Here is a 27,414-nt window from a genome sequence, read left to right on the forward strand (position 1 = left end):
TTCAGTGCAAAATTCCAACTGAAGTGTTATGTATCTTTGACATACTTAAGAATAAGTGAACCATTTGTGTAATTGAACCTGTGAGGAATATGGGCATGATATTGTGCACATCAATGACTCTTTACTCAGGAGGTAAAAGGATTGCAGTGTTTAGTTGCAGATTACACACAGCAGCCTGGAATTTATGATGTGATCAGGCAGATGGTTGCTGGCTTTAACTTGTCACTTTAAAGGGAACTTGAAACAACGAATTGTCTCATTCCTAGTATCCTGCAAGACCTACAAAGTGAGGATCACAGTCATCGATGGATGTAGAGGCTACAGTTTGTAATTTCATTAAAACATGTCGATAAATTACTTGAAAATTAATACATAAAATCTACTGTGCAAGCCAATGAGGGAGCAGGAGGACTGTCATCGCCAGCGATGAGTGATTTTTGAAGCATGTTTTTCTGCCACTAGAGGGACCTAGCATACCTCACTGTGATCATCTCAGGGCATAAAGCAAACATTTCTGTTCCATAATAACTAGTCTGCCACATAAAATGAAGGAATATCTTGATACAGTCTTCACTTGACTGATATGCATACAAGCTATTTGTGGTTAATTCAGTTTTAGGCAATTATATATTTGCTGTGCTCAGTTTATTATTTCATTTGAGGAAAGCATTTTTTTCTCAGCTGTCACTTTAAAAAAGGTCACTGGTTTTTAAATTGCTAAAGGGCCAAAGACTGTGCATGGCCTAGTCATTTAATTAATTGTACACTTCAGGTTAATTAATTGTATATTATTATGTTTGCAGAATTGCTTCAGTTTCTGATTTGCCTCCCATCCTCCTTTCCGCATCCCTCGGTTATATTTAGGCTCCGCTGCAGAGCTCCGAGCGTATTTCCATAGCCTCCGTGCCTTAGCGCTGAATCCGCTGTAACTTCTTAAAGCAAATTTTCAATTAAGTTATTAGTCCGATTAGATTTGCTTGTCACCCTCACTGATTTTCTGAGACACATTATTTGATTAAAAAGACCTTACAGCTTTGAACTTGAGCCTTTTTGGATCCCAAGAGATTTGAAAGCCAAGGAGACACTGTGGATAAGTGTAGCTGAGGAAGAAGACCAGCCATGATCTTACTGAATGGTGGGGCAGCTGTTGGGGTCACCTGGCCTACTCCTGCTTCTTCTTATCAAACAAAGAGATATCAATGAATTTTGAAAGCATCCCTCCTAAAAATAAGTGCTGCATTCATATCTGCCTGTAGCAAATTTTGTTTTCTCTCTCCTTTCCAATTATATCAGCCAATTTACTTTTAACATTGCCAGGAAATTTTCAGACTCTTTTCAATTTTTGTCTCAGATGGTGTTTCGAGAAGATGGTGTTTGATGGGGCCAGAGATTTTAAGCCCATCTTGCTTTGAGCCCTGCATTCCATTGCTCCGGCAGATGGGATGGAGTCACTTGGTTGGCAAAGTGGATAGGCATCAGGGATGCATCTTGATTACATAGGGAAGCAGTCAATGACACAATGAAGGTTTAATATTGAATGCTGGCTCATTGCCTCATCCTTCTTGCATTGCCAAATAACAGCAATTTACATTTATGTAGCCTTCTTTTCAAACACACTGAAATTTCACAACTACACAGCCAAACGAAATTGGATATAAAACCATTTAAGGAGAGGTTAGATGACTAAGGTGACTTGAGTTGTCAGGTGTCTTAAGGTGACTTCAGTTATGTTAGGTGACTTAAGGTGATGAAAAGATTAGCTAGAAGCGATGGGTTTCATGAGTTGCTTAAGTGAAGGGAAAGAGAGCTAGTAATGAGCTGAGAGCTTCAGGGAAAGAATTACAAAACCTGAAGCCTGAGTATAGCTGAAGACATAGGAAGCGTTGGTATGCTGTTTTAAAATCAGGGATACAGAAGAGGCCAGTACTGAAAGAGCAGAGAGATCTTGGAAAACGTTTTTGAAAATTGCTGTCCGTTGTGTGTGTAGGTAGCATCATATCTATCTGCTGCACAACACCAACTTGCATTTGTATCAGGTCTTTACTGTGGCTAAAATGTTACAAGCTGCTGGGGAAATCCTGAGGAAGAAATGGATGCCAACTCAAGGAAAGGATGGAGAGGCAACACCAATGGCTGAGTTGGAGATGGGTTTCAAAATGTGCCTTTAAAGGTGAGAGAGATGATTAGATTAGTGATGTTTGATGGGAACATTCTAGGAGCTGAATGGTAATAGTCAATAGTGGGTGAACGGCGAGGAGAAGGGAAAATTGATCATGGTCAAAGGATGATTCTGTATTCCCCACTGGCTAAGGAGAGTTGATATGAGCCATTGAGTGCTGCCTTCAGAGCTGTTTGACGTTCCCATAACCTGACTAGTTGACATTGTGTTGCTCTCCATGCAGTTCCATCCATCACTGCCATCACATGATGTTGAAGAGCCTTTGGAATCAGAAGTACTGCTTTGTCTCGCACCCTCTGATGTGACTCAATAGATCCTACCAAAAATTAGGAGCAAAACTCAAGGGAAATGTCACACTGTTGTCTTGCTGATTCTTTTTATGGGGAACAGAAGCTGTACATTACCTCAGATTAGAGTGGTTACACAGCTTGTTGGCCAATATCCAAGATTTGCCCTGATCTACAAAGCAATCAAATAAACTGCAGTGTGCGGTTTTATACACTGTATTTTCCAAGCAGTAGTCCAGCCTCGAATGTATTGCAGCAGATTTTGTTGAGGGATGGACTGCAGGCAATTGGTTGGTCCAACAGTCAGACTGGGAGAAGTGAGACCTTTTCTCAGGCTGTCTGTTCCAGTTGTAAACGCTGGAAATGGGGTTGGCTCTCCTGTGAACAAGGGATGGCTGGATGTCTACATTGAAACTTCAACAAAAAGTTTTGAGTGAGCTTCGATACTGCACAGCCATTCCTGAGACACAACCTCGGAAAGAGAAGGGATTTTGTCTTCCTGTAGGCAGATCCGCAATCTATTCAAAGCAGTTTGGTCATCTCTGGACTCCATAGGTACTGCTCCACTGTGAGTGTATCATTGAGTAACTAAGTGTCATGAGACTGTTACTGATGTTAGCCCCAAACTGAACTTTTAATCATCTTCAAGGTAACCTTTTGAAATGATCACTTCACTCTAACTAATCCTGGTATGGATCAACAAATTTTATGGTGCTTCTAAGTAATCACTTAAATCAGTTTTAACTCGATAATTGCACTAGAGATTGTTTGATAAAATGGTGTCACTGGATAAACAGGAGATGTTCTCTCTGTCAAGCTGGTGTTTGATGTTTCTTCTTCTTCCATTGGAAGGAAGGTAAATATTCATTGGATTTTTCTTGTATTACTCCGATGCATGGCCTGAGAGTAAATTCTGTTACAGTCCCTCATTTTGGTTATTGAAAGATTCAGGGAACCTTAAAAAATAACCAATATGTGGGGTTGACAGAAAAAATAAAAGTTTATTATCATCAGTACCTTTCGAAGAATGGTTTTGATGTCAATTAAAGAAGATTTTCAATCCAGCAATTAAAGTGGTGGAGTGGTTATGTCACTGGAATGCCAATCCAGAATGCTAGCTCTAATGGACTGGGGAAAAGTGATTGAATGTCACTGTGGCAGATGGTAGAATTTGAATTTGATACAAAAACATGATCTAAAGAGTTGATCGAATGATTGCCATGTAACTATTGTCAATTGTCATAAAAACCCAGCTAATTCACTAATGCTTTTTGGAAAGGAAATCATAGAATCCCTACAGTGTGGACTCAGGCCACTCAGCCCATCGAGTCCACACCGACCCCTGCCGAAGAGCATCCCACTCAGACCCATCACTGTAACCCTGTATTCCCCGTGGCTAATCTATCTAGCATGCACATCTCTGAACTGTGAGAGGACACCCACGCAGACACAGGAAGAATGTTCAAACTCCACACAGACAGTGACCCAAGGGTGGAATCAAACCCAGGTTTGCTGGTGCTGTGAGGCAGCAGTGCTAACAACTGGGCCACTGTGCTGCCCCAAATCTACCATCCTTACCTGATCTGGTCTACACAGACTCCAGACCCATCAAAATGTGGTTGGCTCTTATCTGCCCTTTGGGCAATTAGGGATGGGCAATACATGCTGGCCTGGCCAGCGACACCCATATCCTGTGAATGAATAAAAAGTTAAAAGTAAATTGAAGATTTGATTCCTTGAGAAAATAATCTTATAGAAATGACTTAGCTTGATTTGAGGGAGGTGAATGAACACGCAGTGTTGTACTGACTTGAGTTGGAGAACCTTCTTGCTAACATCCAACTCTTTCATACTGTCAGATTTGTAACTGCTCTTCCCCAAGTCCCACTGTGTGCCAGAGGAGGATAAGTACTACATTGCTGTGTGATTCACAAAGGGGCTTCTGATGTTGAGACTCACATTTGTAAACACCTGCAGGCGGGGACTAACCCTGTTCTGTGCAAAACCATTTGTGTGCTGACTCTCTCCGTCTTCATTTCAGGTAAATGGTTTGTAAGCACTGGAAAAGACAACCTTCTCAATGCATGGAGAGTACCGTATGGAGCAAGTATATTCCAGGTAGGAAACAAGCATGAAGGGGATTGGAACTGGGGTTGGCTGCCAGGGAAGGTGGCTTATGCCTGATGGTTTTAGATGCTGTTCGCATCTGAGTTGAAAACATCTTGTCAATTAACTCACAACTTGTGGGGAACTGAAGTGAAAATTAAATCTTATGGGAACAGTTGTCAGGAAAGTTTGGCACCTACTTATTCATAAAAAGCTTTTCATATACATTGAGCTGACGTTGCTGTTGAATAATGCAAAGATGTGCACATGTGCCCTTGGTTAAAATATCCTTGCCAAGCTCTCCTAATGGATTTATTTTACTCCCGTCCTTTTGTGAGAACCTTGAGATTTTGGGAGATATCGGATAATGCCTGCACATTCACAGTTGACCATCCTGTGTAGCATATTTTGTGCAAAGTGGCATTGCCGGTATTTTCAGTCCCTGAGGAACTTTTCATATTGTCTTTTGTTTTCAAAAACGAGGTATTACAGTTAATTTAGGGGAAATTCTTCCTTGATTTCTCACTATGCATCATACAAACACTTGCATCGCTTGAGGCGGACTGATAATTTGTCTGTTGCACACATGCAGCAGTAAAAATTTATTGCATTCTTGGCCAAGAGCAAGAGTTATTATTTTCAAAATCAGGTCCTACCATGTATATCTTGGGGCTAATTCAGTTATTAAGCACAATGTGACAGGGTTACCCACTTGCGTCAGGCAGATAAGGCAAGGGGTTTCTTGGCTCAATCCCCATTCTGATCTCAGTTGCCTAATCTCAGTCAGTTGAGGAAGTTGGAGAGCTATTGTGTGCTTGGCCAAGATTAATGCTTTTGGCTGTTGAAACAGGGACAAGGAGCATGCGCCTTCTCGAATAACAGTTGAAGTAAGTGGTAGAAGAAGGTGCAATCTAAAGTTTCCTAAAATTACAGGTTACAAATAAATTAGCTAGGAGCAGGAGTGAGCTGCTCGTTCCCTCTAGACTGCTCTCTGACCTGATTTCTCCATATTCCTGCTAATCCCTGACAACCTTTCACCCAATGTTTATCAAGGATTTATCTACCCTGTAGATAAAATATTCAAAGACTCTGCTTCCTCCATGGTTAAGTTTTGATTTCTGGTCTGTACTGACTATGCCACAGAATTACAGAAATGTCCATGGCATTGTATCAGCACTGGCTCTTCAAACGGGCATCATTGTCTAATGCCAGTCTCCTGTATTTACCCCACTCCCTCGCACATTATTTTTATCCAGAATAATCACCCAATGCCATCTCAATTGAGCCTGGCTCCACCACACTTCCCAGCAGTGCTTTCCACACTGTGACTAATTGTTGTGTAGCAAAGTTTCTTTCCTCAACTCACGTTTGCTCCTTTTGCAGGTCACTTAAAATCTGTGCTCTCCTGCTCCATTTCCTTTTACGAGAAGGTACATTTTCTCTCTGTACACTCTATCCAATTCACTCATAATTTTGAAGACCTCTACCAGATTCCTGCTTAGCCGTTTTCTCTTCCTAATTCTTTCAATCTATCCTCATAACTGAAATTCCTCATCCCTGGAACCGTTCTTGTAAATTGCTTTCTGAAAATTCATTCGTGGGATGCAGGTATCGCTGGCTGTTATTCCCCGTCCCTAGTTGCCCCTTGAGAAGGTGGTGGTGAGCTGCCTTCTTGAACTGCTGCGGTCTACCTGCTGTGGGTTGACCCACAATGCCATTAGGGAGAGAATTCCAGGATTCTGACCCAGCTTCTGCACTCTCTCATACATTCCTGTAATATTGTGCACAGACTGTACACAATACTCCAGCTGAAGCCCAACAAATGCCGGTTTTATATTGTCTTTCAATGTTTTTCCAACCAAAAATACATCACCTAACATATGCTAACAGTGAAAAATGAGACTATTTGGTTCGCTATGCCTGTGCTGAAGTCTGATAGCACAGTGGCTCATGTTAATTGATCTCAGCCGTAGGAACAATAGTGCTGCTGCAATTTGTCACACTGCCTTTTGATTAAGAAAGGGCAAAAACCAACAGAACCCCTTATCCTGATTCATATTGAATGGTTTCTGATGGAAAAGCTATGTAGGTACATGGCAGGTTTCAGATGAGACTGTCTTTGGATAGCACAGTGCTCATCATTTTGACCTTGAGGCACAGTCATGGTTGTCAGTGCCTGTGGAACCACAGAGACATAGAAAACAGGAGCAGGAATAGGCCATTCAGGCCTTCAGGCCTACTTGTCCATTTGCTGTGATCATGCTTGTCATCCAACTCCATATCCTGGTCCCACCTCCTCCCCAAACCCTTTGATCCCTTTAGCCCTAAGTACTTTAGCTAACTTCTTCTTGAAACATTCAGTGTTCTGTGGCAGAATTTCATAGTCCCACCACTCTCTGGGTGAAGAAGTTTCTCTTCATCTCATTTCTAAATGGCCTACCTTGTGTCCTCAGACTATAACCTCTGTTTTTAGACTCCCTGGTCATCAAGAACATCCTTCCGATGTTCACCCTGTCTAACCTTGTTAGAATTTAATAGGATTCTCGTGAGATACCCACTCATTCGTCTAAACTCCACTGAATATAGTTCTAACTGATCCAGTCTCTCTTCATACCTCATTTCCTATTCAAATGTAGATTAATTCATGCAGGAAGCATTCAGTTGGTGAAACCACAATGTTAGTTACAATAAAAATGTTAAATATTGTGCTCTATTTCTGCTTCACATTCCTGTGTTGTACCCTCTTTTTGTACTCTTCTCAAGGGACTTGGGATGACTTAATGTATCAAACGTGCTATCTAAACATAAGCAATTTTCCTTCTAATTACCTGACCTGGGGCATGGGCCTCCAAGGTCCATTTGCAGCATTGGCTTCTGAAACCTGAAGTCAATGCTTGGAATGCAGCTGGCTATCAATGGGCATGCACACAACCTCCGAATGATTAATAAGTGGGCTTAGAGGGAACATCAAATAGACAAGTCATTACCGTTGTTACTGACAGGATTTTCATTTTCTTTTCAGTCCAAAGAATCTTCATCTGTACTATGCTGTGACATCTCAGTTGATGACCAATATGTTGTTACTGGCTCAGGGGACAAGAAGGCCACGGTTTATGAAGTAATTTACTGAGGATTCAGACCTTTATTGGAGGGGATGGGATTGTGGGGGGAGGGAGCCTTTAACATTGAAGAAGAGACCTGGAACCTGGATCAGTGAAACGTATTACCCAAGGATCATGTTGAATGGAATTTTCGTCCTCGCAGGAAGATTTTCTGATGTGGCCTTGACTTGGTTGTTGAAATTAACTTTGACTTGCTTTAACGAAAGAGGATATATGAGTAGACCAAAATGGTGGATGTTCACCTGAAGAGGAAGGGTTACTCAAGATTCCACAGTCCCACTAACTCTAGATTCGATGTTAATGTTTAGGGTAACATTAATTGTACATTTTTTTCATTGTTCCTTTTTGTTATTTGTAATGTTAAAATCCACTGTTGGGTTTCATAACTTGATGGGGAGAAATCTGAAGCTGCTTGATTTTAATTTTTAGACAGAGGTAACTCCTTTCAACAGTGTGTGTTGCCCCTGGATCGGAGAAGGTCCTTACAGAAACTGAACATTGTGTCTGAAGATTTTTGCGATGAGTTGCGTTTTAAAACATATTTATGAAAAAGCATCTTTTTACAGTGTGCTGTTTGTTATTTGTCAGACAGCGTGAAACACTAAACCTTAATTTGCGCACCTTTCTCTTTCCTGATGTCTCTCCCCATCACTATAAGCTGGTGTTTTTACATGTAAACTTCCCATAGACCACTGCTGAAATGTGAATATAGGAAGTTGCTTGCATTGATAATTTGACTGCTGGTTGTGTTCACCCATTCATCATTCAGTTTTGCTCTTGCTTACCACCTGGCATGGCTAATTCTCTGCTGTGCCAAAGAATGTAGCTACCACCATTGTGCAAAATGATTGTCACACTATGGAGTAATCAAAGTTACAAATCACACAACACCAGGTTATAGTCCAACAGGTTTAATTGGAAGCATTAGCTTTTGAAGGCGCTGCTCCTTCAACAACAACCACCTGATGGAAGGAGCGGCGCTCCAAAAGCTAGTGCTTCCAATTAAACCTGTTGGACTATAACCTGGTGTTGTGTGATTTGTAACTTTGTCCATCCCAGTCCAACACCGGCATCTCCAAATCATGTGGAGTAATCGCTCTTTTGGTTAAACTCAAAAGTAATTTTTTGTGGTGATAGGAGGAGAGAACAACGATTGCACTTAGTGTGGTAGACCATAAATGTGATATTATGAAATAGACTGTTTCTAGCAATCCAAGCCATCAATTTTATTCATTCACCTAAAAAAAAGTTTGCAAATCTGTGCCCCATGTTGTCCAGCTGAGGAGCGAGTGAACAAACTGAGTACTGTACAGCACAGCTGAGAGGAATCCACATCATTTAAACTGAAGGATCACAGGCCATTACAGTCCATTTGTGTCTGAGTGGGTTAAGAAGCTGAACATTTATTCTGTGTTTTCTGAAAATCAGTTTATAGCCATTGAGTAACAGGAAGATCGTACAACGCTGTTGCCAAGCTAGCTTGGATTTGGAAAGGAGTCATCGTGTTTCATTTTCTTTTGAAAAGGCATTTGGATTTCTTTACTCTTGCATAGGTTTTTGCAAGTGTCCACTTGTTTTGAGACAATGAGATGATCTGTAGGCGAAACACCCTGTCCAATTAACATCTAGGCAACAGGATGATGCTTTTCACTTTTAATTTGCGACGTAGCTCTGGCTCAGCCATTCAGTTTGAGAGCGATTGGTGTGATATGTACTTTTAATGTGTTTTTGTCTTCACTTCCATTTTTGCCCCACCCATGACATTAAAAGAAATGATGATGCTAATGGCATGTTTTCTGTTGTTTGGTCCCAGCACCCTGCAACTCGCTATTCTTCAAAATGCCGACTCCTTGCAGCCATACAGTTCCACACAATTAATTTTCCAGTATTTTTTTCCCAGACTGTTGCGTTTGACCCTACCAATGTGTCTGTATAAGGATACATGACTTGGGAAGATACTACCTTCATGTAAGATCCTGTCATGAACATCTCAATCTGCTTTTCAACAGAGGTCACTGGTAAACAGGAGTAAGAATCAAGACCTAATCCTCACACTGTTTGCTTCCCAATCCAGCCCGTCCCTTCCAAATTAGTCCTCAGGCCAATTGTAGGACTATAACCAACTCTGAAATGAGTTAACTCAGCACAGGTTAGTGATTGAACTAGGTTCTTCATGGCCTGCATAGCTCACTAATAACCTAAAAGTGCATTTAACAGAGCTGTTTTCATTGTCTTTTGAAGGTAATGTGGTTGTAAGGGATCTTTTAAATAGAACATGGGACCTGAGCTACAGATCCTTTCTCATGAGGTTTCAAAAGAGCTTTTGACAACGCTCACAACTTCATTCCGTAATATTCCCCATGACTCTTTGCATTTTCCAGATGGACCAAAAGAAACTGCCTCTAAGTTGTTGAGTTATTTTTAAACAAGCAGAAAGATGCTTGATGAGCTTTGGAGTTTTGACCCTCTGGAGAAAACAGCCAAGGCTGCAGCTATTCTCTGAGAAATGACTACTTTGTGTGTCTTTGCGGTTTCACAGAGTGTGAAAATCATGAGAAAATTAGATTCCTTTCAGAAAATCTGGGAAAACCTGCTGAATAGCATGTGCGGCAAAGCATAAACCAAATAATTGACTTGTTTGGTTTGATTCATTTTAGTCTTGAGCTGTCCTGCTATCACATTCTTCTGTATTTTATTCAACACTTTCCCCCCCCCCATTTGTTATTTCTATTTATTGAATATGTTATACACCTCTTTCCTTCTTCCTCTCACGTGTTCCCATTTTGGCCCATTCCAAAACTAGATGTAGATGTTCTGGTTCTTGTATTGGGAATGGTACACTCTATGGCAAAGGAATGGGAACATCAAAGTTACTGTGAAGACCATTCTTTCTTTTCAGTGAAATCTCCAGCAACAAGTGTGCTGTGGTCAGCACCAGATCTGACCAGTTCAGATCCATGGGGCAACTGGTCAATACATTGTTTGGGTCAGTCCCTTGTTATGGCTCTGTAAAAATGCCAGAAGGTTTACACATTTTATTTTTTGCCTCCACAATTAACTTGATTGACTGAGTGTATGCATTAACTGTGCCCTAATTATCCACTTGTATATTCTCTTTGATAACTGTGCCTCGAACCTTTCTTAGGGAGGAGATAAATTGCTAAATTCTTCTGTGATACACGTTTTCTTTTTTGTTGCCCAATATGGTGATTTGTAATGTCCAGAACCCTTCCATCTTTCATGCTTTTCCATCCCAGTTTGGGATGAATTTGTAGTTTATTCCTTTAAGTTCCCAATAAACTATTTTGTATGTGATGTCTATTTTCGGTTATGTCTCTTTAGTCAGACTTGTGAACTTCTGATCTATTGCAATTGGATAACACAAAAATATACACACATCCAATTAAACACGAACCAACTTTCAATAAAGTTGATGGCCATCTTTGCTGAAGACTGCTGCTGGTTATAAGTCTATGAATTGCAAATTTGCCCAATGTTCCTTCACTGGTATTGGCAGGAAAACAGTGCCAGATTACTCATTGATTTCATATTTACATGTTCAAACAGCTTTGCAAGTCTTCAGTATATAATGAAGATGGGCACTGCTGTACTCAGGGCACAGTGCATTGTCACTGGTGCCATCTTTCAGATGAGGCATAAAAGTGAAGCCATTATTTTTCCACTAGCCTTCTAGTCAATCAGATTTTCAGAGCCGGTTCCTTTAAGTATGAAAGGAGCATAGAGTGCTGGAGAAGCTCAGCAAGTTTGGCAGCAAGTGTGAAGTGGAAAACAGTTAATGCTTTCAGTCCAATGACACTTCTTCAGAACCACTTCTGATAATGGATCATTGGATTCAAAATGTTAACTCCGTTGAGTGACTGGTGGGAACAGAATGCCTCCACTTAGTAACTACCTTTTGAATTTGGGCAGGTTTAAACTCTTCCTGCTAACTATTCAGTTAAGTCTGTTGCAACCCTCAAGTCTCCAAACCAAATGGAAAGTTGGAATGTTTTGGAGATTTCCAGCTGGCAGGTAATTGCCCATCAGAAATTTGAACTTCCAGGGCACCTTTGCACAATCCTGAGGTGTGACTGCAATCTATACAGCTACAATACCTATATTCCCATTGGAAGTTTAGGGCCATCAGATTTTGATATTAAAATGAACAAGTGTGTACTGCCATTAAACACCTTTTGTTTCTTAATTGATGTACTGCATATTGTTTTGTCAACATCTCACCAAGTCTGTGCCAAATGCTTTAATTCCCAACAGGTTTTCTTGTCCTGTGCCATTGGTGTGGTTGCATGGAAACAGCAGAACCTGTTTCACAGCTGAAATCAAATGACTCTGCACGGTGGCAGAATTGCACTCAACTGGCAACAGTTGCATTTTGCTTTTTTTTTGTTTATTTGTCCCTGGGACGTGGGCATTTCAGTCAGGGATAACATTTATTGCCCAGGTGCCCTTGGGAAGGCGATGGTGAGCTGCCTTTGGTGAACCGTTGCAGTCAGACCCACAATGCCATTCAGGAACTTGTGGTGTTGACCCATGTATCTGATGCTCTGGTCCTCCTAGATGGCAGAGTTTGGAAGGTGTTTTCTAAGGACCTTTGGTGAATTTCTGCAGTGTATCTTATATCTAGTACAGACAGCTGCTACTACGGAGCATCAGTGATGGAAGGAGCAAATATGGTACCAATGGCTGCTTTCTCCTGGATGGCATCAAGCTTCTTGAATATTGTAAGTTTCTATAAAGAAGACTGCCAGTCTGTTATTTGGGGATAGACTTCCATTTAACCAATGATATTATAATTGCCACTTTCACAAAATGGTCCACTCAGACAATTGATTTGTCTCAACTTTTAACCTAAACGTCACTCTATTAAGTAAGTCAGTTTGAATTCACTTATATTTATATTTAAAATATTTATAATAGTTTATGCTTTGTTTTTAAAACTAGTTATGTTTCTAGCTTTTCCTCTTCAGTTACGGAACACTCAACAGACAGTACAGTGATGGGCAGAGTGGTGCATGTTTAATGGATTTTTTTTGTGTTTTTACTTACTATACAGCAGTGTTCTACAGTCACTCACTTACATAGACCTGTACAAAAGAGAAACTTGTTCTTGAAATGCACATTCATGTGCCAAAAAAAATATTTTTTGAAGCTGCAATATATTATAGTACATCATACACGCTGTCTCTCTGTTCACTTTTCCTTAACCTACATCTTTTGAGTCACACACGAGGGAGGACACTGCATCACTCATCTTCCTCCTCTAGCTTCACAAAAGCACACACTCACTTCACATGTTCAGAACGGGGCACCTTACTGTGACGATGCATTGATCCCAATCCTCTTGGAATAGCACTTTATTATCTGTACTTGCACAGTGCACTGCAAGACTGAGGCATTCTCCAGGAAATAACTTACTGGTGGGGGGAGGGAGACAGGCCTCCACAACCTCATCTTTAGTTATTAAATATGGACAGTAACAAGAGTGATATCTGAATCCATCTCCATTGGGCATCAAAGATGTAAACTGAGGATATCGTGAGCAGAACAAAGACGTCACCATGTCTACCTCCCGTTGGTTGCAAAGTATATTGTAGTGGTACAATCACAGCATGGACTTTCCAACAATATTTTTTCCCACTCTAAGTCAGAAAGGCGTGAATGATTACTGGATGGAAACGAGATGAGAGTGATCACAGTACAAGACAGCAGAGTTAAATAGCAACTTTTATCCCTTTGGTAATGCCTTGTAGAGCAATGTCCTGCACAAGTGTGTGGCACGAGTTTTATGAAAAAGAAACCAATGCTAGAATTAGAGATGCTACTCAGACAATAACATTCAACACTTCACATATAGACTGTTGCTTAAATCACAAAGTAGTTCTACGCAGTGCATTTGTCCCCTATACAGTGGTGGATGTGGTCAATCAATATTAAGTCCAAGGCTTTCTTCAGCAGGAGTTCCTGCTTGCTGAAGGTAAAGACAGTATAAAAGAAAGGACTTCATCCATGAATGATCATTTTGTGGCTAAACAGGCCAACACAAAACCATTTTGTTTCCAAAAGTATGTACATTTTCACAATTACGATTCACTATGTTGTATAAACAAGACAAACGCCCCACCTGGTTTGCTTTTGCCTAAACATCTGAAGGTTTTGCTCTATAGTATATTGCAGCCTTGAACAGTACAAATGCAGTCTGCTTTGGCAGTAGCTGTTGTTGTCCTGAACTTTGTCCCAAGTTAAATACAATGTTCTTAACAGCTGGGTGTCCCTTTAGATTTCTTGCTGGCTGAGGGGTTGCTGTTCAGTAAATCACTTCATAGACTGTAGCCTTCTTGTCACCCGAGCCGGTGACAATATACTTGTCGTCCACGGAAATGTCGCAGCTCAGCACCGAGGACGATTCCTTTGACTTGAGAGAAAAAAACATATGGTGTGACTAACTCAGTTTTTTTTAAAGCGATTGCCTCATAACATGTCAGCCTCTCTTTTTTTTTTGCATGTAAAGGTCCGCCACCCCCCCACCCCCACCAACCCCACTTCCAGTTTTAACTCTTGGACAGTCCCAAATCCGGTAGCTGGTGTCCTTGCCCCTGCTGCATGAGGGGTATTCTAAAGCAGGCACAGCTATTAGGATTGGGAATGCTGGTGAACTATCATTGTCAATCATAGCCATTGAAGCCACTTATTATTATCTCTATACGAGGGCCATTTGTGAGGCACTCTTGTGGCACAGTGGTAATGTCCCTGCCTCTGAGGTAGGAGGCCTGGGTTCAATTCCCACCTGCTCCAGAGGCATTTAATAACATCTTGGAACAGGTTGATTTGAGAATCTCTATCTCACCCATTTGTGGGAAATTGTGCCACACAGGAATAATTATAATTAAGCAATGAACTTCTATGCTCTGAAGAAAGGTCATTGGAACCCAAAATGTTAACTCTGCTTTCTCTCCACAGATGCTGCCAAATCTGCTAAATTTTCCCAGCAATTTCTGTTTTTGTTTCTGATTTCCAGCATTAGCAGTTCTTTGGGGTTTTCTCCCCAAATATTTTAGGTCTTTAGGAGCTTGGCAAGAAAATAATTTTGGTCACAGTATAAGCACTGTTAATTCAGTTCTCAAATCAGCTGTTTTTAACAGTGGCATTTTGAAGTATTCAGTATTATTAGCAGGCTTATTTCCCCCATTATTCTGGGCCTGCCCTCATGACGTTTTTGTCTGTGGAGTAGGTTAATGAACATTAGTTCTGTTTCCTTGTTTCTGTGTCAATAAAAGGATAGCAAAAGGCTATGGCTATACAGATGGGGTTTGACTGCCTTTAAATGCCAGTTGGGAACACTGGCCATGAGCAGAATTGAACACAAAAGTTAGCAAATGGAAAATAACAAGCACAGAATACAGTACGTCAAAAAGGAGCCTGTTAAGAAGTGAGGCCCTTGATATCGGAGTTATTCCCTAACAGACAGGTACCTGAAATATACTGGCTCCATATGGAGTCCTCCATGCATTCAGGAGGTTGTCCTTTCCAGTACTTACAAACCATTTACCTGAAAAATCAAATCAAATTTATGATTTGCACTGTGATTTGTTTCTAAAATATTAAGTTTGCAATGTATTTCTTTAATAACTAACAATGTTGGTTTGATCATTGAGGTAATAACAACCTGGTCACACTGCACTCCTGAGACCTTTATTACCAGCTCAGCTTTTCTGCTATAGCTCAGTCCTAGCTCCAGTACAGTACTGAGCAGCGCTATGTTTCGGACGAGCCATCTTAATGTAAGCCATCTCTTATTTACATTCACCTTAGAAGTCAAAGACCCCTCCAGCCACTATTTTAAAAAGGAGCAGTAGTATTATAGCTAACAGGAAGCAAACACGTTCACACTGATATGACATCTAATACACGGCTCTATACAACGTGGTGACTGATAAACTTGAGACATTTCTTACCGCAACAGGCAAATTTGAGTGAAAGTACACAGCTCTCATGGAGGTGAAGCTGGTATTTGTCTGGCTTGTTGACGTGTAAAACCTCAACGTTGCTGCTTTCCATCCCGACAGCCAGCCACTCACCAGTCGGGCAGTACCCCAGGGAGAAAATCTGAAACAGAACCCATCGGCTTTTCAGCAATGTCTTAACTAATCATCAACTTGTTATTCAGCAATCCCTTTACAACCCCAGTGCATTGACCTTAAAGGCCAGTTACAACATGTATTAACAAGGTACCTGAATGACAGCAGATGGGTTGCTTTTTGATCTTGGCTGTGAAATATGAAATGGAGCAGTTGTAGACCAATCACCTGCTCCATTAACTGGCTAACACAAATGATAATAGATCAGACAACAGAATCTACATCAACCATTTCATGTTTTTACCGAACCTTATAATGGATGCCAAGAAAGAAATTGGAAGTTGTGTTAAAAGTAAGAAATGTTTTAGAACAAAAATCACCATAGTCACAGAGGATCATCCTCTCAATAGAGAGAGAGAGATGACATTTAACCTGAGGGTCACCACACCTCAGGCAAAGGGGTGGGGTGGGGTGGGGTGGGACTGTCATGGTGACTGTAGCCACCATGGGTGTTGTACCTGTGCTGGTGACATCATTGGACAATGCAAACCAGCCACCTAGCCAACTGAGTTAACTGACCCTCGACAACAGGTCCAGTCAACATTTTGGGTGCAGACTTGGTCAAATGATACCTGTTTCTTCAAACGTATCTTGGTTGAAGTAGGTGTATTGGTTATAGCTAGAATAAACAAGCTGATTGATCAAATTGATGATTTATTTTTTGGAGGTGCTGGTGTTGGATTGGGGTGGACAAAGTCAGAAGTCACACAACACCGGGTTATAGTCGAACAGCCCCTGGCTGTGCTCCAAAAGTTTGTGTGATTTCAAATAAGCCTGTTGGACTATAACCTGGTGTCATGTGACTTCTGACTGATTAGTTATTTGTTATCCATCCTCAATTGCTCAGACTTAGACAGGGAGTCATGATGCTCCTGAGTTTCAGATGTTAAACTGTTCTGAACAAACCACAGCTGCACAGGCTTCTAACTACAGAGTTAGAAAAGTCTTGGGCTACCCTAGAGATTGACACCTTCTCTTGTTGCTTTAATCAAAAGACACCAATGCAGACTGGCAAACTAAACCGAATGACTGTCTGTGGTCTGTGCTACTGTTGGATATCTTTACATCGCTGCAAATAATCTTTCAGATTAGCAAATGTGCTTTTCTCAGCTTCTCAACAGTTCTCCACAGCAGGCATGGTGATAACTGGGCATTAACTTGTGTCACATAGGACAAATATTAATTAAAAAGTGTCATTCACAAAAAAAAATTGAATGCTGGAAATTTGAAAATCCTGGAAAGCTGCAGCAAGTCTTCAGCATAGCGTAGATTAGATTAGATTAGATTACTTACAGTGTGGAAACAGGCCCTTCGGCCCAACAAGTCCACACCGCCCCGCCGAAGCGCAACCCACCCATACCCCTACACTTACCCCTTCCTAACAATACGGTCAATTTAACATGGCCAATTCACCTGACCTGCACATCTTTGGACTGTGGGAGGAAACTGGAGCACCAGGTTTCTCATTTTGGATCAGTATGACTTCTGCCAAATCTCAAAGGTATCCTTTTAGACTCGAAATTAGACTAAAAACATTGACTGGGTTTCTCTCTCCAAAGATGCTGCCAGATCTGTTGAGTAATTCCAGCCCTTTCTGCTTTTACTGCACTGTGCTATTGCTGGGTTGTTCAGCATATTACTCGAAAAGGAAAAGAACTTAATTTAAACCAAAAGACTTGGATCTCATGTGATATACTTCATTTATCATTTCAAAGAGCTCTCACTGCTTCCAGCATCGGTGACAAATTGGTAACAACTCGTGCTTCATCCTACTGTTATGGAGTTCACAGCACTCTCCAGAGGCAACAGTCGTTTGCCAAGAATAGACAGAGGAAAAGAGTTGAAAGCAGTGTCTGAACAGAACCTTATTACCACAGGGAATGGGAGACTAGTGTACTTTTTAATAATAGGGCAGGTAAATAGAGAATGGCTTCTCTCAGGTTAGCTAGGGGGACACAAGGCTATAAGGCTATGAGGGGAAACGCAAAGCAGGAGGATTCGCTTTGGATTGTACACAATTACAATGCTCTTTGTTGTAAGAGATGCCCCACAGCTGGCACTTGGTTGTAATTGGATTATCTTTATGTCAGTTTGCTAACATTGACCTTTCTTCTCCAACTAGTCTGTGCGGCTGTGAGGTCGTATTAAATCCTGAGGCATTAATCAATAATATGTCTTCAGCAGGAGAGGCACTTATTTAAGTAACAAGAAATAGGTTATTCCATACTAACTAAGCTAACAGGTTATATTAGTTTAAGACTGATTAACTATATTAACACTAATTAAACAATGCAATCCACCAAAACACTAGTAGCTTGGTCTACGCTATATGACTGTAAACTGACTAACCTGGAACTACAACTCTGCGCTGACAGCACCTTCCAAAGACGGCCATTTCTGTATCAATGAGCAGAGCTATTTCAAAGCTTCCGAGTTAACCCTTTCACACCAATTGCTTTACATTAAAGTATTTATTACTATCTCTGGCCTAAAGTTATATTTTGTGGTGAATGTACTTGTTTTTTAAAGTCTTCATAGAGCATTAACATTTCCCAAATCCAGAATTGTAGAAGCAATCAATCGCATAAATCTATCTGAGAATAGCAGGGAACTTAAATGGGATTCTGTTGATCACAGATTAAAGAATAAATCACATTGAGGCCCATTACTATACCTTCATTTAGGAAAGGCCACTCTTACATAGAGCCATTTAACTGCTCAAGGTGGTCAATGAGTGATCATCATAGGAAATATGATACCATGCCACACAAAGGGATGTTAGGACAGATATTTAAAGCTTGACAAAGAGGTAGGTTTTAAGGACCACAGCTGAAAGCACGGCCAACAAGGTGCAGTTATTAAAATCCTGGATACTCAAGAAGGCAGAATTGGAAGAGCTCCCAGACCCCGGAGAGTTGTTGACCACGTTCAGTCTCAATTTTCATTATCTTTGAATTGATTCGCACGGGGCATGGAAGCACATGATCAGAAAAAAGGCTGGACTATGAACTTATGCGATCTCTTCCTGGGTTATTGGTCTACTGCACTGGAAACATTCGCAGGAGGGCTGGAGGAGGCTACAGAGTGACTGAGAGGTAAGGTCATGAGGGATTTGAAAACAAAGATTAGAATTTTGAAATTTAAGCATTGCTAAATCCGGAGCCAGTGTAGTTCAGCGAGGACAGAGATAATGGGTGAACAGATCTGATATGAATTTAAACGAGGAGGGTGGGGACTCTAGGAGGTCAGCCAGGAGTGTGTTGGAATGGTTGTCAAAATGTACTGAAAGCAGATGAGCTGAGACAACATTGGAGGAAAGAGCCTGGCTGTCATAGTAACTGTGAAGGGACATTGTCAGGTCTTAGCTTAGGGATCAAATGTAACAAAGAGATTGTAGACTGATTGGTTTCAGCCTCAGACAGAGAAAGGGACAGGGTCAGTGGTGAAGCAATGGTATTTGTGGTGTGGACTGAAAACACTGACTTTTATCTTCCCAATATTTAAGAGAAGGGAATCTCTGGTCTTCCAGTTGGACAACATTTGACAAATTACAGTGGTGGGGTGGATGGGTAGAGAGATGTGGTGATAACGTAGAGCAGGGTGCCTTTGGCGAACAAGTGGAAGCTGCATTTTCACAATATGTTGCTGGAGGTGAAGAACATAGAGGAGAAATAGGAAGGAGTCTAGTACAGGGCAACCCCCATATCCCCAGAATTATGTTCAGCGGTTTCAGTTACCTGTGGTTTACCATGGCCCGAACATATATAGGGAACATTCCAGCACCAGGGAGCGGGGGTCTGCTGGGAAGGTACATTTCCCATTTAAATGATTGGGTTCGCTCTTATGGGTACGGTGTGGGGGATCTATTGTATAGATCTATTGTATAGATGGCTGGTTTGCGATGCAGAGTGATGCCAACAGCATGGGGTTCAATTCCCATACCAGCTGGCATTATCATGAAGGTCCCGCCATCTGGCCTTGCTCTTTGCCTGAGGCATGGTGCTGACCTTGAGGTTAAACCATCACCAGTCTTCCCTCTCTAATGAGAGCACAACCCTATGGACACTAGTGGGCTATAGCAACTTTACCTTACTTTCGGATCACCAGGTGTGTGCAGTCCTACCCAGCTGGGATGACAGAGAACAGGATAATCACCAAGACAGGTGTTGGCATTGTGGTAGCGTCACTGGTCTAATAATCCAGAACCCCAGGCAAATGTTCTGGAGACATGTGTTTAAAGCCCACCATGGCAGATTAGGATTCAGTTTGAAAAAAAAAAAGAGTCTGGAATAATTTTTAAAAAGCCAGCCAATGGCGATACTGTAACCATTATCAACTATTGTGAGAACCCATCTGGTTCACTAATGTCCTCCTTATTCAGTTTGTGATGCAACTCCAGACCTACAGGAATGTAGTTAACTCTCAACTATCTTAGAGATGGGTAATAAATGCTGGCCGAGCCAGTGCTGCTCATATCCCACAAACAAATAAAATACGTATCGAAGTGGATTGTTTTGAACTTAATCAGCTCACATGGTCACCACTCCCTCCCCGTAATATCTCGGACAGTTTGTACCTGGGATGTGAAGTCATGCTGTTGTAGCTGACGTCCCTCTCTCAGGTCCCAGCATCTGACTGTGTTGTCGAGGCCACCAGTCCACAGTTTAGTCCCATCGTTTGAAATGTCAATGCAACTGGCCCCATCTGTGTGGCCCTGGAACTGCCTGCATACAGAAAAATAAAAACAGGATGAGATTAAAAACTTCTATTTAGAGATGTCGTGTATACACGAGAATAGATTCCAGAGGAAGTGGGAATATCCTCTGCAGAGCGGCCTGCAGATAGCACTCACTGGAGCACTGGGTCCTTGGTCTGCTGGTGGGAGGATGGCCCAAGTAAGAGTGGGACCAGATATGTGCAGGCCCTCCTAACTGGACGACAGGGAAGAGGATAGTCATTAAAATGGGAGGTGTTGGCATGGTGGTAATGTCACCGGACTAGCAATTCAGAACCCCAGGAAAATGTTCTGGGCATATGAATTCAAAGGCCACCATGGCAGATGGTGACAGTTGAATTCAATTTTTTTTAAAAATCTGGAATAACTTCAAAAGAGCCAGCCATTAGCAATAACGACTGATTGGAAAACTTCATTCGGTACCAGTTAACTGGCCTCAAGTTGCCATCATCAGGTTGGGTAGGCTTATTGCCACATGTGGCTGTTCTGCCACTTTCCTCTCCCCAGGCCCACCCTCAATCCTGACTCCCCAGGAACAGCTAAGGCTTGCGATGGAGCTTGGGAATGGGCAAACAGACTAGTGCTACCATATCTTGTCCCGCCCCCGATCACAGCCCTGGCAGAAATCAGACTATTCCTGTTGTTGAAATGCCTCATTGTGGTTGGCCATCCTTAGTAGGTTGGTATTATTCAAATATGAATCTTGATGGTCAGTGGCAACATGGCTTTTCAGTTATATAGTTGCCCCCCCCCACTTCCAGATCCTGCACTCACCCATGTCCACTTGCATGTAGTATTGGCAGAGCTCCCATCTGGTGGTTAGGAAGGGAATCCTTCCTGATCTTTCCCTTCCCAAATCAATCACAATATCTCTGTCACTATTCTGTCTCAGATGCAGTGTCTTTGAGAGACACACCTGAGGGAATTCCTACTTTACAAAACTCAGCTATTTCCTGGTTGCACCCTCATTTTCATTGGACCAGCCCCCTACCTAACTCTCACCTCCTCCAGCAATACAACCCTCCAAAATCTCTGCACATTTACAATTCTGACCTCAGCCTGATATTTATTATTCCATGCTTGACAGATGGATCTTCAGCTGCCTAGGCCGTAACTTGGGAAATTTCCATCCTCTAATCTTCTATCAGATACCTACATGGGTACCTATGGAAAAATAGGTAATACAATTATACTGATTGTAAACAATCATAACTGGTGCTCCTGTAATTGGGATAACTAAAGTAGCTAGGTATTGACTGTTCCCAAAAAGAATTCCAATATGTTATTCCTTATTGTGGGGTATGAAATAAAACAATCCTTTGTAATATGATGAACTCCAGGTAAGTGCATCCCTAAACTACATGGATTTCTTACATAAGTACACAAGAAGTCCAATGAGTGATGGCACTTCCAGTGGATCCCTATTACAGAACAACCTCGATTATCTGAACGAAACGGGCGGAGAATATTTTGTTCGGATAACTGATTGTTTGGATAATCGATCTGATCACGAACAAGCGGTAATTTGAGTGCGGTTATCAAACATGCCTCGGTTATCTGGCAATGCATGCCATAATACCGTTTAACTGATAACTGAATGCAGAGTTGCATAATGCTGTTTTTACAGGACCTTAAGATCTTTTTCGGATAATCCAAAATTTGGATAATTGATGTTTGGATAATCGAGGTTGTACTGTGTACAGAATTCCAGAATGTATTTTGATCTTGGCATTGCCCCTCATTATCTTTCTATCCGGAATATTGAATTAAATCAGTGTCCAGCCAAAAACTCAACCAGCTGGAACCTAAATGAAAGTTCACATTTGCAAAGATTAAATGACAATTAAGATCAGGATCAAAGTCTGTTTTAATAGCCATCGCCAATTGATTAATCCTTCAAGTATTCATTTGGGAGCTTCTCAACCAACAGGGCAAGGTTCCTGGAAGCTGCCTTCACCTGTAGAGCCATGGGTTAGTAACATCAGGAACAAACAAACAACTGAGAAAAACACCATTGAATATTTTTAACTAGAGCCTTACCTGACCAGGGTTTGATTATGCAAATCCCATACAGCAATGTTGCCATCACTGCAACATGAGAAGCAGACTTTAGCGTCAGGACTGATGGCGAGGGCATAGCAAGCGGGCGCTGATGAAGTCAATTCTGCTTTTATTCGTGGAGTTGGTGCAGCCAGATCCCAGATGGAAAGTGTGCTGGCCTCTCCACCAACTATCAGAGTACGGCCGTCAGGGAGAAGTTTGCAGGAGCGAATGTAGTTGTCTCGGTTCTGAAAATATTAGGAATGATCAACTGTGAGGTGAGCTTGCTTGCAATGGATTTACATTTAATTCATACTTTTTAAAAAAAAAGAGAAACACATGCTGTACTTTCCAAAATCAATCTTTAGCCAATAATCTAGTCTAAGGTCGAGTTCTTTGCTAATTCTGTTCGTCAGGATCCTGAATCAGAAAAGACCCAGCTTCAATTTCCAACATTGTTAATTCAGCTGATTTCAAAATTGGGTTAGCAGCAACAATAATAAATTATCTTTAACTTAATAAAGCGTCCCAAGGTGCTCCTCAGCAGCATTTAGCAATGCATTTAACCTCAACACCTTTAGTCTAAGGATGGGAACATCCTCCAGATTTCATGCCCTAGTTTTTACTGTGAACCACCTGCAATGTTTTGATCTGTGTGAATGGGAAGTGAGGTTCCCTTTACCCAGGAAACACACCACAAAGAGTTTGGCCAGCGGTGCAGAGTTTGAAGAATCTGCTATCTTTGCAACAATGTCTTACTGGCTTGGAACACAATTATTCCTCAACACTGGGATCTACCAACATAGCAGGATTTGCAAAACATTATTTAGGTTGACTGAGGAACTGATGCAGGGCCAGGATGTTGATAAAACAACCTTCCACCTGCTTCGCAAGATCAATGCAATCGATTTTGCCTGTCCATTCAAAGAAGAGCAGAAAATCTCCCTTTCAATAAACTCATCCAAATAAATGAAATGGTCTTTTATCTAATTTGTAATCTGTGGGCAAATTGACTCCTTCAGAATAGCGATTACACACTTGAAAACACAAGTTGGTGGATGTGGGGCGTTTTGAGAGAAAACCTTCCAAGATCAAGTTTCTTTCATTTATAATTTGATCACCGGGCTAGGTACAGTTTGTTTCTCTTTTATTCTGAATGGTGCCAAGATGGTTTATAACTTGACATCTCATCTGACAGTCAGAAAACTGTGGGCTTAAGTCTCACTCTATACTCCTGAGTACAAGATCAAGGCTGAGTATAAGATCAAGCACAGAACTGAGAGAGTGTAGCACTGCTGGAGGGGCCACCTTTCAAATGAAATGCTAATACATGGTCCCATCTGCCCTGCCAAGTTGTGTAAACAATCCCATGTGACTATTGGAAGCAGAAAGACAAGTTCACTGCAGCGCCTTGGCCAATGATGTTAATTAATGAGCATCACTAAAGTAAATTATTTTTGCTGCTAGTTGGAGCAGCAGGACCTTTTTTATTCCTTCACAGGATGGGGCCATTACTGGCTGGGCCAGCATGTATTGCCCATCACTGATTTGCCCAGAGAGCAGATAAGTCAAACACATTCCTGTGGGACTGGAGTCACATGTAGGCCAGGCCAAGTAAGGATGGCAGTTTCCTTCCCTAAAGGACATTAGTGAACCATTTGGGGTTTTCCCCCCAACAGACATTGTGGGTGGGCAAGGTGTTGGAGGGAATCCTGAGGGACAGGATGTACATGTATTTGGAAAGGCAAGGACTGATTAGGGATAGTCAACATGGCTTTGTGCATGGGAAATCATGTCTCACAAACTTGATTGAGTTTTTTGAAGAAGTAACAAAGAGGATTGATGAGGGCAGAGTGGTGGACGTGATCTATATGGACTTCAGTGAGGAGTTTGACAAGGTTCTCCATGGGAGACTGGTGAGCAAAGTTAGATCTCATGGAATACAGGGAGAACTAGCCATTTGGATACAGAATTGGCTCAAAGGTAGAAGACAGAGGGTGGTGATGGAGGATTGTTTTTCAGACTGGAGGCCTGTGACCAGTGGAGTGCCACAAGGATCGGTGCTGGGTCCACTACTTTTCATCATTTATATAAATGTTTTGGATGTGAGCATAAGAGGTATGAATGGTAAGTTTGCAGATGACACCAAAATTGGAGGTATAGTGGACAATGAAGAAGGTTACCTCAGGTAACAATGAGATCTTGATCAGATGAGACAATGGGCTGAGGAGTGGCAGATGGAGCTTAACTTAGATAAATGTGAGGTGCTGCATTTTGGGAAAGCAAATCTTAGCAGGACTTATACACTTTATGGCAAGGTCCCAGGGAGCGTTGCTGAACAAACATAACTTGGAGTACAGGTTCATAGCTCCTTGAAAATGGAATCACAGGTAGATAGAATAGTGAAGAAGGCGTTTGGTATGCTTTCCTTTATTGGTCAGAGTACTGAGTACAGGACTTGGGAGGTCATGTTTCGGCTGTACAGGACATTGGTTAGGCCACTGTTGGAATATTGCATGCAATTCTGGTCACCTTCCTACTGGAAAGATGTTGTGAAACTTGAAAGTGTTCAGCAAAGATTTACAAGGATGTCGCCAGGGTTGGAGGATCTGAGCTATAGGGAGAGGTTGGACAGGTTGGGGCTGTTTTCCCTGGAACATCGGAGGCTGAAGGGTGACCTTATAGAGGTTTATAAAATCGTGAGGGGCATGGATAGGATAAATAGACAAAGTCTTTTCCCTGGAGTGAGGGAGTCCAGAACTAGAGGGCATAGGTTTAGGGTGAGAGGGGAAAGATATAAAAGAGACCTAAGGGGCAACGTTTTCACACAGAGGGTGGTACGTGTATGGAATGAGCGGCCAGAGGAAGTGGTGGAGGCTGGTATAATTGCAACATTTAAAAAGCATCTGGATGGGTATATGAATAGGAAGGGTTTGGAGGGAAATGGGCCAGGTGCTGGCAGGTGGGACTAGATTGGGTTGGGATATCTGGTCAGCATGGATGGGTTGGACTGAAGGGTCTATTTCCTGCTGTGTATCGCTATGATTCTATAATTGACTCATGGTCATCAATAAACTCTTAATTCCATATTTACATTGCATTCAAATTCCATCATCTGTCATGGTGGGATTTCAACCTGGGTCCCCAGAACATTACCTGGATGTCTGGATTAACAGGGAGAAAGTGAGGACAACAGATGCTGGAGGTCAGAGTCGAAAAGTGTGGTGCTGGAAAAGCACAGCAGGTGAGGCGGCATCTGAGGAGCAGAAGAATTCCTGATGAAGGGCTTATTCCCAAAACGCTGATTCTCCTTTCCTCAGATGCTGCCTGACCTGCTGTGCTTTTCCAGCACCACACTTTTTGTCTCTGTATTAACAGTCCAGCAATAATACCACGAGGCCATCACCTCCAGGCCAAGCTTCTTACACTTCCATAGTGACTACACTCCAAAAGTATTTCATTAACTGCAAAGTACTTTGCAATATTCTAAGGTTGTGAAAGGTACTAAGTAAATGGAAGTATTTTTACCATTTCCCACTTTCAATTGCTCCTGCCCACAGTTGGAATTGCTATTGGAAAGCAAAACAAATTAGGCCAGAAATTAGTATTGTGATCTTTTGGCGGACTTAAGTGAAAGACATTTGAGCCGATTTCTGGATTTTGCAAAATCGACAGCAAAGAAACTGCCTACAGTTCCGTAATGATTGACAAAGAGGCCACGGGAACCATGGTGCAGCAAGAAGTTGACAACGTGTTAGATTTAGCTTGTTGGGGCTGAGTAGAGGGGTTGAACCACACAGACCATGGAGAAAGGGTCACACGTTAGCGTGTCGACTGTGGATCATTCTTCATAAATGAGACATAAACCACTCTGTTTCTCACCCACACGATACCAACTGTTCCACTGAATGTTTCTCCAAGTCTCTCGTTTAGGATTTTTACCGTCAGCAGTGCATGCTCAACATGAAAAGATGAACCGGTAACACAGTGTAAGACTGACGTTGTCTTACCAGGCAGTCGAGCTGAGAGACGGGACTCTTGCTTCCAGGTTGGCTGATGTCCCACACCTTCACACACCCTTTCCCCCCCGTGTAGACGTGCCTCATGGGGTTGCTGACGGTAACGGCACACACCACCTCACCGTGATTCAGGTTGTTGATCTGCCGAGCGTGCCGGGGTATCCCTGGCCCAACCAAAGCATCGTGAGGGAATGGGACAGGCTGCATCTGACTGTCAGCGCTGACGTGGAAGGAGTAGGCTCTGGGATCAAAAATCAGGAATTTAGAGCAAAGCAAATGAAGAAAGCCCAGCCCTATCCTGTCTAACACTTGTGTGGTTTATCAGCAAAGATACTGATTTAGTGGATCTCTAAGCCATGGGGTCTACACTACGGGCTGAACAGCCTCCTTCCCATACAGTCACAGAGTTCAGTGCAGCTAAAAGATGATGGCCATTCAGCCCTTTAAGTCCATACCAGCTCTCAGTTCCATTCCCCCACTCTAAGCCAGTAGCCCTGCTGTTTTATTCCCTTACGTTTCAGTCCAATTTTCTTTTGAAATAAGTTATCACTCCCATTTCCACAACCAAGTTCTATTATTACTAGGTGCATGAAAAAAGGTTTGTCTCACAGACCCTTTGTATTTCTCGGAGGACACACTGTGTCCTCTAATCCTTGCATCATCAGCTAACAGGAACGGATTCCTTTTGTCCATCTTCTCCAAACCTGTTATAACCTTTATACACTTCTATCAAACTAACACCTCAATCTCCTTTGCTCCAAACACTTCCAACT

General features: G+C 41.9%; 2 protein-coding genes across 8 annotated transcripts in view; one reads left to right on the forward strand and one right to left on the reverse strand.

Moving 5' to 3' along the window:
• LOC140494705 (transducin-like enhancer protein 1) overlaps positions 1-11,009 on the forward strand; it is a 167,036-nt gene extending 156,027 nt beyond the window's left edge. The window contains exons 19-20 of the mRNA XM_072594209.1: positions 4,508-4,584; positions 7,595-11,009. Of these exons, the coding sequence (XP_072450310.1) occupies positions 4,508-4,584; positions 7,595-7,702 (185 nt within the window). The 3' untranslated portion in view covers positions 7,703-11,009. The remainder of the gene's footprint in view (positions 1-4,507; positions 4,585-7,594) is intronic.
• Positions 11,010-12,706: 1,697 nt separating this feature from the next.
• The window catches only part of LOC140494706 (transducin-like enhancer protein 4), a 217,021-nt gene continuing 202,313 nt past the window's right edge, over positions 12,707-27,414 (reverse strand). For all 7 annotated transcript variants that reach the window (XM_072594216.1, XM_072594215.1, XM_072594211.1 and 4 more), the window contains exons 15-20: positions 26,633-26,882; positions 22,623-22,870; positions 20,424-20,571; positions 15,665-15,815; positions 15,182-15,258; positions 12,707-14,124 (exon numbers count right to left, since the gene is read on the reverse strand). In XM_072594216.1, the coding sequence (XP_072450317.1) occupies positions 14,017-14,124; positions 15,182-15,258; positions 15,665-15,815; positions 20,424-20,571; positions 22,623-22,870; positions 26,633-26,882 (982 nt within the window). In that variant the 3' untranslated portion in view covers positions 12,707-14,016. The remainder of the gene's footprint in view (positions 14,125-15,181; positions 15,259-15,664; positions 15,816-20,423; positions 20,572-22,622; positions 22,871-26,632; positions 26,883-27,414) is intronic.

This window comes from Chiloscyllium punctatum, chromosome 24 (assembly GCF_047496795.1).
Source record: "Chiloscyllium punctatum isolate Juve2018m chromosome 24, sChiPun1.3, whole genome shotgun sequence".
NCBI classification, from domain to species: domain Eukaryota; kingdom Metazoa; phylum Chordata; class Chondrichthyes; order Orectolobiformes; family Hemiscylliidae; genus Chiloscyllium; species Chiloscyllium punctatum.